General features: G+C 40.8%; 2 protein-coding genes across 2 annotated transcripts; one reads left to right on the forward strand and one right to left on the reverse strand. All coding sequences in view use genetic code 11, as the record gives it.

Moving 5' to 3' along the window:
- Positions 1 to 880: 880 nt before the first annotated feature.
- EGR_02020 (Coiled-coil domain-containing protein) lies at positions 881 to 2,186 on the reverse strand (the record flags this gene model as incomplete). The annotated part of the gene is made up of 7 exons (XM_024491269.1): positions 881 to 1,099; positions 1,143 to 1,250; positions 1,287 to 1,523; positions 1,572 to 1,727; positions 1,764 to 1,948; positions 1,984 to 2,072; positions 2,104 to 2,186. 7 exons carry the CDS (start codon positions 2,184 to 2,186, stop codon positions 881 to 883), a joined length of 1,077 nt encoding a protein of 358 aa, XP_024354412.1.
- Positions 2,187 to 3,335: 1,149 nt separating this feature from the next.
- EGR_02021 (RNA phosphate cyclase-like protein) lies at positions 3,336 to 8,382 on the forward strand (the record flags this gene model as incomplete). The annotated part of the gene is made up of 7 exons (XM_024491270.1): positions 3,336 to 3,534; positions 3,568 to 3,934; positions 3,980 to 4,103; positions 4,647 to 4,820; positions 5,429 to 5,581; positions 7,827 to 8,056; positions 8,355 to 8,382. 7 exons carry the CDS (start codon positions 3,336 to 3,338, stop codon positions 8,380 to 8,382), a joined length of 1,275 nt encoding a protein of 424 aa, XP_024354413.1.
- Positions 8,383 to 11,016: the final 2,634 nt, after the last annotated feature.

The following is an 11,016-nucleotide window of genomic DNA, read 5'->3' on the forward strand; positions in this document are numbered from 1 at the left end:
GAAAGCAATGAGATTGGAAAATTGGGACACCTTGTGGTTCACTTCCTCTACGTAATACAGACGGGTCGTTTGGATGGATTGTTTACACACCAAGTGACCTGTGATTTTCGCATTGTCATAATGTTGGCCAAATTAATAAAAGTGACATTGGTTATTGGTAAGCAATCCACTGTCTCACTTTTTTAGTCATACAGCACTTCATTTCCACAATACCGTGCTTGTTGTGTGTGTATGTGTGTTCTCTAGGCCTTGCTCAATTTCCGAAAGCAAAACAATTGCAACTGAGAGCTCTTTGCACGATAAAGCTGGAAGGTGTACAAGAAAAAAGTATTTTTTCAAAAATGGTCAAGACCAGAGAACTGGCGGGAAGGAAGACTGATTCGTGGGAGAATTTGTACTTTAGAGTGTGGGGAGGAGGGGGAAAGGCACTGCCTCACCCTCTGTATTTCTCTGATGACAACGCCAGTTTTTGATAGATAATTGTCACCTTTTCTGGAGCCAAGCATCAAACAATCATGTAAACGTATGCAAGGTGGAATAGAGGATCGGGAAATAAAAGTGAAATAGAAGCGGTGGTAGCTGGGGTTGGATTGTTTACCTAAAGAAGCGGAAAGCTGGCTTGTATTGTTAGGGCAGGGTTTAATGATAGGTTACATTAACAATTATTTAAAGGTACAAATTTGTTTCTTGAGACAACTTTCCTAAGTCTGTTTTTACTTGATTTCTAATAATAAAAATGCATTAACTGAGTTGATAAACATAAAGCATTAAAGCCTAGTCAGAGTTAACAAAGTCAGTTGGGTAGTTCGACTTGTTCAAATCTTATCTTTCATACTGCAGTTCATAATGACAGAGTTAGCGATTAGGCAACCAGATTTTATCAACCAAAAATCAGTCCTTTTGAAAGGTAATTTTTAAACCAGACTTTGTAAATGAAACTTGCCTTTGCAATATCCAGTTTCCTGCTCTGAACTTTCGCCTTTCGTTTAAGCAGTCGTATTTCGCGCACGCTATTCACGTAATCCATGACGGGTGGCACACGGTAGTCCTCCATCAACTGGTTCAGATGAGTTATTTGTGCTTCAATTTTCTGTTTCTCCTGCAACACGCCTCAATTTTAGGTGTTACTACTCCAAACCTACCCTAATCACCTTTGTTGTCTCCAATGTTGTCTTTGCAACTATCTCTTCACGATTTTTAATCTCATTTTGCAGCATTATTGAGTCCTGGTTCAGTTGAGCTAGTTTGCGCTGAAGGTGTAGAGGTAAACTACGGTTAAGGAATACCTTTAAGGCATTTGAGGCCTGTGTAACTCTACCGGCCGTGAGTTTGAGTCGTAGTAACTCCTGATTCTTCCCATCGATTATCTCCAGAAATTGGGCGTTTTCGATCTTCAGCTGTTCAAAATCAACCTCGTGTAAAACTTCGCCCATTTCCTCCTTCTGTTTCTGTTGAGAGAGGAGCTTTCTGCGTTGAAAGCGAAGTGTTGAGTTATTTAGACGATATTTGTCTACTAATGTATCCTATGGACAAAAAGGAAATTTTATCGAAAGGAGATGGTTTTAAAATACCTGGGATCTCAAAACTTCTTCCATAAATCGAGTTATTTTTTCAGCCGTTATCACCAAGTTTTGAGGTTGATAGCTTTTTTTTCTTGTAAATTTTTGGTAGTTGTATTTGAGTTGCTCAATTTGTTTGAGTTCCAGCTCTGCTTCATCACATAGGGCCTAGTCGTTAGGATCGCCAAATCATCACTACTCTACTCGATAGTCATCCAAGGTGGTATCGGCGTTTCGTTTAAATGTTATTAATTCTTGACTGAAATTCTCTATTTCAGCTTTGGCGATTGTGCATTTCTGTTCCGGGTTCAATCGCAAAGCTCTATCTGGGACGACATTTCTGATCCTTGATCTATTGCGACTCGAACGGACAACTCCAGATGCGACCTCTTAAATGCAATAAGCCTTGAAGTAAATTTCCTACGGTCTTCATGAAGGTCTAGTTTTATGTTAAATCGCTTTATGTAACGGTCCAGCATGAAATTTTCGAATTCCAAATCCTCTACAGCCTTACTGAGGTTTATTATTTAGGCTCTAAATTTACGTGTTCTCGTCGACTATGCCCTGGAGGAATTCAACACTATAATCATCAAATTCAGCATCTGATCTTGCTGGGTCTTCTTCCATTTCGAAAGTTCAGGAGATTACATGTAGCTAGCGTATAGTAAAAACAAACAAAGCATTATTAGCAGACAGTAGGTGTTATGGAATTAGGAGAGAGTGAAATCGTTTGGCCAGAATAACTGGTGATCGTACCCTGATATGTTTTTTTTTTTACGAGAGTGTGTGGGCGCTGTACACTATGGGCCGACGGGAGGGAGCATCAGTTTTGTTCCAAGTGTTGAGTCAAAGGTAACGACAGCTTTATTGTGTTCATAGCCTTTAGTTTATGAGATAATGTTTCCAATTCACTATAATTTAGCCACGAAAAATACACCTCAAAAAATCAAAAATATTCGTGTAATATCTGATGATAAAAATTACTAGGACCATTGCAAACCTGCAGACTACCAAGGTAAATTGCAGGGTCTTTAGCAAAATTATTAGGTCACGGTTTCATGTTGCTAATGTTGCTTCGTAGTGCTAAGTTGCATAGCTAAATTGTAGCGTCCCGAGACTCTCTGAAGACGAAAGAAGACACAATACTTGGGCAGAATATATATGTTCAGCACGGAGAAGGTGTCTGGGCTATTGGCATGGCCCGAAAGGCCAGCCCACCCAGCGAGGTACAAGGGGCTAATTCAAAGTACACAAGTAGTGCCTCACCGGAACCGAGGGATAAACCACTATCGTATTACAAAATCAACTCCTGTATGCTCCGAATCCACTAAGTTGTGTAACCCCGTAATCTATTCTCCTTAAGCCCTTTCTTATATTGGCATTTTGTCCTTGTACTATTTTGGCTTATTAGGACTTCCAAGAGGCCCAGGACACCAAAATTTATGCGCTATATGCAAGAAAGCATTAATAATTTCCTGTTAATTTTTAGGTGCTAATAAAATCAGTTTTATTTTATATGCGTTGCGTAATGTCTTTTTAAATAAACAATGAATATTGGATGTCTCAATTAAGCAAAATTTTACAGTGAAAGCTTAAGCACCTTTATTTGAATATGCACCGTAATATTTAGCCCTACTGTAATAATTTTGGCATAATGCTAATGAGCCCTCTGCAGTCTTACCATATTCGTTTATTCAATTTTTATTTATATTATGAACGTGTTGTTACTTTGATGCTCGACCTTTTGGTGCAGAGCCGTTGAGCTCTGTTTTAACCATGCCACCCATTGTATACGAAGACGGACCGGTAGGTTTCAGACAGAAAATACTTTTGTCCGTGATTTCGAATCGACCTATACGTATTAAAAACATTCGAAGCAAGAGTAAGAATCCAGGTGTCACATCTGCTGAGGTGGATTATCTAAAACTCATTAATGAGCTAAGCAACGGTGCAATTGTGAAAGTGAACGATACTGGTAAGCCCTTTATTGTCAGTTGATGCACCAAAGGTTGTAACGTTTTCTTTTCCCCTGGAACCCTCATCGGTGGAGAAGTTGAGTTTACCTGTTCTGCAGAGCGTGGTTTAGGGTATTACCTCGAGCCCGTTGTTCTGCTTTGTTCCTTCACAAAAGTCCCATTGATTCTAACTCTAAACGGCGTGACTAACAACCGCATTGATCCATCAGTCGACGTCATTATGCAGAGCTGGTTGCCTTTTCTAAAGAAGTTTCTTCCACCGGCCTCTGCATCTGGCTTGAAAATGGAAATTAAAAAGAGAGGTGTTCCACCGAAGGGCGGAGGGAAAATCATTTTTACTTCTAAGCCTGCCAATTTCCTGTCCCCTATTCAACTTTTTACCCCTGGAAAAGTCTATAGGTAAGGTAGCTTTTGTAGTCTTGTCAATTCTCATCACCTTCCTAGAATCCGTGGTGTTTCATGGACTTGTCGTGTTAGTCCAGGTATTGCGTCACAGTTAATGCACGGTGCTAAGCAGCTTCTTAACTCGTTTCTCAGCGATGTGTACATAAATCTTGACCAAAGACGGGTTCGTATTCAGTGTTTTAAATTTTTTTGAGGGTTGTTTAATGCTTATTTTATACGACTTCTTTTGACAAAATCGAGTGTCAAAAATTCCAGAACAATGTACACGGCATTGATGCAATTGGGACATTAGTATTTTTTTCCTTAATCTTGGGATGGGCTAAACGAAATGGTTTAAATTTCCCAGAAAACTTTCTTTCCAAACTCCAGGATTTTCGTTAATCTCCGAAGACGTAATCGGTTGAATTCTTTTTGAGTGTTTTGTATCAATTCATGATGCTTATTGAAAAGTGCTTCTTACTGGCATGATATTTAAGATCATATTGCTTTGTTAGCTCAAAGTTCCCCTCAGCATCTATTTATTCATCCTTTTGCGTTTTAAATCATTTTGGTTGGGGGAACACAGGGGTGAATTTGTAGTCGATCTTGAGTCTCAGTCGCTCCTAACGATGAACACATTTGATAGAATGGCTGGTCTTTCAGGTGTTTTAAAGGGAAACCCGTCCCACTACTAGAAAGTTTTGAGTATCATCTTTTTCATTTAAAGCGAGAAGTGGCTGGTGGAAGCTCAGGCTTCGGTATGGTGCTGTGGGCGGAGACAAAAGAGGGAGTTTTCTACACCGCGGAGGTATGCAGTGCTGCCGAGAGTGATGCTGCCGCCCCCGCCCCTATTGTTCCGTCGGAACTCGGTTTTGAAGCTGCGTCTCGCCTGCTGGATCAGGTCATTTACATCTCGTTGACACGAGAAATTTGTCGTTTCTATCATCACTAGCTTCTTTTTTATTTTTATGTTTCACCCGAGTGTACTACTTTCAGTTGGGTATCCGATTTTATTCGTGCTTTGGCATCAGTGCTTTATAGCGGCATCTTCAACTTTAGCTTTGTGTTCGTTCAAACATTACTTCTTGGCCTTCACTCTGCATGGCTTCTTCACGTTCGTCGGCATGTACTGGCTATGTAGTTGGATGCATTACACGAGCACTATTTGTTTACCCCTAAAAATGACTTAATAAATTTTGGGTGGATTTCAACGGTTTTTTTTGCGACTTGATGGTCTATTCTATATACTTCAGTCTGCATGTCTTTCCAAATATCTATATTGTTAGCGATGACGTTTTTTAATTTAAGATGTGTGCGGAGTCATTTAGTCACTTGTTTAAATCTCTGACTACCTTAGCAGTTCAGTTTTTTTACTGTTCCTGTGCCGTATTACATGGGGTATTTGTTAATCAAATTCACCAAATGAGAACCACGTATTTGCTCTTGATATTTCTTATTAATGAGTTCTCGTTGCCTTTTACGACAAAACGTCATACCGTTTGGTTTCAGATCTACCTGGGTGGGTGTGTGGACGAGTCATTGCAGTCGACAGCACTGTCGCTGATGGCCTTCGAAGGGGGTCGAAACGCCAGTCAACTTCTCATCTCCGATCCTACACCCCACACCGTCCAGACCCTTCGTCTCCTGCGTAAAGTCATAGGAGTGAGTCTCGCTCTCCTTCCTATTGTTCTCTCATCATTTTTGGTCTTTGTCATGTCTCATTCTTTTACATGCGAAGTTAGAGACGAATACTTCAGAAGTCCAGATAGTTCTTGAACTACTCCTTCAAGGTAAATTTGCATCCAGTAGTACGAGGCAGAATGACCGTTACACTTGCTTTTTAAATTGATAATCCCTGTAGTTTTGCAATCTCCATACTTTGGCAAATTTTACCGAAGAACATACTTTATGGTAGCTCAAGGAAATTTCGCTTCGACGGTGGTCATTGTGCCCATGATATTCTTAGTTTGCGCGAAAGCTTGCAGCGATGAGTTTAGACGCCCAAAACTGTCCAAGCATTTGTATAAATCTGCTTTTATAAGTTAGAAGTGAATCTAACCATTTTTGCCTTTCCATTTTGGTCCATTCCATGCTTGCTACTACTATTTATGGGGCGATAAAGTTGGGTAGCTAGATGTGATTATCGTTTCAAATGCGCCATCCCTTTGGGTAAGATAATCCGAGCTAGCTAATTCATTTAGTTAAGAATGTTTACTGTGATTGCTGTGACTAATCAATCTAAGGAACTATTTTATTACACGCTGGCTATTTCGCAAAATAGGATTGAGGTGAAAGGGTTAAGTGCCTGAAATCCGTCCGTCATAAAAGACAAATAGGTTGGACTGTCGTAGGTTCAGTTGGTTCCGATGTTTTGCTTATAATTTCCCAACTTGGCTGCTATTATGTCAAATTGCTAACATTGTCTGAAGTACACGAGAATGAACACTTTATCCACCTTAACTTAAATGGTAAACAGATATCCATTTGTCAATCAGGCAATCAAAAATTCCTACATTTTTCAGTGTATTTAGCTGCGGTGACTCATAGGGACTCGTGAAATGCATGTGATTGTTTCCGTGCGAGCCTTATAGAGGGTACTTTTATCGCATCAGCCTGTTGTCATAGTGTTTTTTGTTGTGTTCTATTTTCCTCCTATTTTGAATTCACATATCGTAAAATGCCGGTAAAGTCTGATGGACGTGATACGAGTTTGTCTGCTTTACGTATCAGGCTAAAGCGGATTCCTAAGTTGTAGGAGCTTCTCCCATTTGGAGAAGGCGCGACAGGTGCGAACTCACCATCCAGAAATTGTTTACAAATTTGGATTCAAACGACGAATAACTGAAGACCTAATGCGCCTTGCGCAGGAAGACTTCATCTTTTTAGTAATATAGAATTGGGTTTTGGTATTAACACATTAGAATAAAAAATACTACAATAGGAAAAATAGGCGATAGAGTAAAATTAAGTTTTCGGAGATTGTCGTAATGCCACAGCTCCTTCGAGCCTATATCAACTGGGACGAAAAAGTTGTGGAAGGGGCTAAGCAAATCGGCCCACCTGCATGCCTTGAAAGCAGACGATGTTAAGCTTGAAAGGCTGCCACTATTTGTGGTTCTTCACTTTTTATAAGCAATCTGGGCAGGCCCTTGGGAAAGAATTGCCCTCTTGTGATGGAGGATTATTTTTTCATTGTAATATCTGTCAAGATAACGAAGCTCCCGCTGGTTAACCTCCAAATAATCCACTAACTGCTACCTCATTTCTTAGCTGTCTACCACTTCATCCCTAGAAGATCATGCTTGCTTTTGCGTGTGTGTGCGGAGGACTGTGGACGCACTTATTCGTCGGGAATTTGTTGCTGCGATGACCAAATAATTGCGCTTTTGATCGGTCTATTCACTACACTACGATGCAGCCCGGACTCGTGAAAGAGAACTTCTTCAGAAGTTTTGAAGGCTAGTGGAATACTGGGAAGGGAGTTTTATTATTAAAAGACAACGCAAGATGATCGTAAAATTTACTCGTGAAATTAGTACTTGAAGATTGAAAAGTGAGTGTGGTCCATCCTCCATATTTCCTCGATGATATTTTTCTAGGTTTTGAGTAATATTGCTGATTTTTTTATGACATTTAGGATCCAGTCACAGTTTTGCCATCCTTTTACGGAGAGTATATGATTAGGAATTTTACTGGAATTAGACTACTTGTAGACCTTGAATTCCCCTTGGAGTCAACAGGCCAATATTATTGCGGGTATCGTTGAATAATGCAAGTCGTGTCAGTGACATTTTCCTCGCGTTAGTTAATTCTACTTTCCTTGAAAAAAGCGTAAAATGGCGTGGAAAATAAATTGGAATATGAGTAAAGTCTCTTGTTTGACATCACTTGTTTATTTTTTCTTCAGGTAACGTTTGATCTGACCTATGCCGATAGGATGAAATTGAATGAGGAGGAGGAGGAGGAGGAGGAGGAGGAGAAAGAGAAAGAGAAGAAAGAAATAGGATTGGAAGAGGAGAACACTAGTCGAATGGACGATAGTGAAGAGGCGAAGGAGGAGGCATCCTTGGAGCGTCCTGTTCCCCTCGTGGCAACGTGTTTTGGCTCGGGTCTGAGGAACATCAATCTGTCTATCAGGTGACCTACTGCATTTCTTTCAATCGCTGTGTACAAAAGATCTATCCCCTCTGTAATTTGACCAGCCAAATCTTTTCTAGAAAAATGAGATGTTTTTTTCGTTTTCGTTGGGGGTGGGATTTGCGTTGCCTAGCATTTGGTAGAGCGTTGGTTCTGCGTCCGATTGTTCCCTTCTAAGTGATTTTATTCCTCACATTTATACCTGCCATTTTTGTGAGGACTAACAAAGGTGAGGCTCTTACGGTATCTGCTTCCTCAAGGTCGGATTAGAAGTCGAACATTTAACGGAATTCCCCAGAGCTATCAATTTCGACGAGGTGTCGTAAACACTTGCTTCTGCTAGAGTCATGTGATGTGGACACTCTCTGACATGTAGTGTCCTGACGGTTTAGCTAGCCAGCTAATCTTCTCTGTCGATAAATTGCCACTTTTGACATCGAAACAGATTCTTTGTATGCCTTAAAATAGCTTTACAAGCTTCACTAAAGCACGCTCAGAAGGGGGAAGACAAAGGACTGGATACATTTGACGATTAGGGGATTTGTGTACTTTAAAACAATTTATGCACCATCTGGCTGCATGGTCACCTGTTCCCAGGAAAGGAGATCGGAACAAGTTGACAAATGAGCCTCTATCAATCCCTTGAACGCCTTATGGCTTTCGGTCATCCCGGGAGAGTAGAAGAGTGGCGATGGTGAGACCTCGCACAAAAAATGCAGTTAAATATCTCGACCGCTTGGTTTGATTCTCAACTGTGATTTTTCTTCTGCTTTGGGCACTGTGTCAACGGGAGAATAAGGAATGCTACCCATTCGTGGTAGTATCTGGGTCAGTTTTGGAAGGTAAACTGCATTGAGGGAGATCTTACCCAAGATTTGACGGCTTCTAACGGCGAGGATATTTGATCGTTCCTGTGGTAACTCTAGGAAGGGGGGTATCAGGTTCGGATGATATTGCTCCGCCTTCAAGGAGGATTTTGACACTCCGTTAGCGTTTGTTGGATAAATCTCGAAGTGGGGGATTCGTTTGAAGTAGTCAAACTTCCATTTTAACTTCCAGCCATAAACATCAGACGTTCCCCTCTCCTGCACTTGGATTTGATAACCAGCAACCGAAATCCGGATCACTACCCGCCTGGATCGGGTTTGCTTGCTGTTGTCACCGATGTGACGCTTCCAACCTTTCCTGAACCCTACCAGCAGATTTAAAGTAAATAAGCCACAGGAAGTCCTCGAAGGTTGTAGGCATGTCTGGAAGTCTATGCCACCAAAACAGAAGTCCAATCTTCTAAAAAAGAGATTTCGAGGCAGTTTTCCTTAATGTTTCACAGAGGTAATGAAGCACTTTATTTGAGCCAACGTCGACTGGGTGGAAATCGGGGTGGGGAAGGTGGAGAAAAAAAAAGAGTTCCACATGCATTTGTGTTGGATATTGAGCCTCAAAATTTTTAACTTGTCGCTCTCCACTTCTTGAAATGACAAGATAAAAATGCTTAAGACCGACAGAATAGGACAGGGTTGAAGGGAGATGCTGTCCTATTCTCCGAATTTCTCGCATATTTCTCCTGATGATGCTTATCGCCTTTTCTTGGCACGAGCCCCAGTCAATCACATCCACTCCTTCAAGGCAGAACAGAGAGTCAGGAGACAAAGATGACTTAAAAAACGATACGCTTAAGATTGAGCTTTTTGCTTCTGGAGACAAAATCATTTGCAAATGGGCCTCCTGCTAGGCAAATGCTCTCACGAGTAGCGACGCAGTGAAGAACATCCTCAACTCCTAGGGAGATTCACTGACAGGATATAACATCGGAGGCAGTGGAATTGACAAGATTCATAATAGATGCTCTGTCTCTATAAAAAATAATGGCTATCTATCCTACCTCATGGGTGGGTTTCAAAGCACCAGCGTCTTTTGCGATAGTCAAAAGAGATAAATGGCCAGAGGGAGCCACCTTTTGCCTCCTACTGGACAGGGTTTTCGGTTCTGCAGGGTGGCCTTCAAGTCCCTCTGACGCTAACGGTAACCCATTCTTCTGTGTTGGTGTACCTTCTTACGGCTTCAAAACAGATTCGAGGTGTTTTTGAGCTCTTCAGTTAGCCCAGTAATAAGTTCTACGTGACTTGTTTGCCGCTTATTCATTTCAGACAGGCATATCAAAGTTGAGCACTATGATTGCAGTATTTCAGTAGGCTATCGCCAACAAGTCTCCAGAATCTATTAGTCAACTTTACAAAGAAATTATTTTTTGAAACTGTCTGTGGCTACTACTGTTCACGTTCTCCGGTGTTAATCGGGAGGGTAGGTTTGCTCCAAAATTCCCTTTTTTCCAAGAAGAGCAAATCGGTCCATAGCTAATGCGTATACCACAATCCAATTAATTTAAATATTGAAAAGGTGTTTGGAGGCATTTCTGTTATTTTTCCAAACTCTACCATAAATTTGCTTAAATGAATCTCTTTTAGGTGATAAACAGGCAGAATGAATTGACTTTGGTTGCTGGGTGGTCATCACTGATCTACAAAGGTGAGAAGGAGGAGGAGGGGGAGGAGGAGAGAGACAACCTTTGATCTCCCCTATAAAAGTTTAGTTGTTTGTAAAATTCCACATTGTCACAGTACACGGTGGCCTCATCTTTTTCATCCAATTGGCTAAAACCAGCAGTTAACTTTCGTCCAAAATAAAGGCAATTGTGAGTTTCAAATATTATCTTACCTTAACAACCAGATACGCTGCTTCAACATTATATATTCCCACTTTCTAATAACAGACTTATCATCTTGTTAAATAGACACTTAACCTACAGAAACTTAAGGAGTTGGGAAGTTAAAAATCACTCTACCCAACAGATCCACTGCTTATTTTCATAAAGAGAGGTTAAAATGTTTGTTGCCTCACACTTGACAACTTCTCAGTCTACATTAAAACACTTGAACTTTTTTCCACCGTCTAGGCGGTTG

The sequence above is a fragment of the Echinococcus granulosus genome, assembly GCF_000524195.1.
Source record: "Echinococcus granulosus chromosome Unknown EG_S00008, whole genome shotgun sequence".
In the NCBI taxonomy this organism is placed as follows: domain Eukaryota; kingdom Metazoa; phylum Platyhelminthes; class Cestoda; order Cyclophyllidea; family Taeniidae; genus Echinococcus; species Echinococcus granulosus.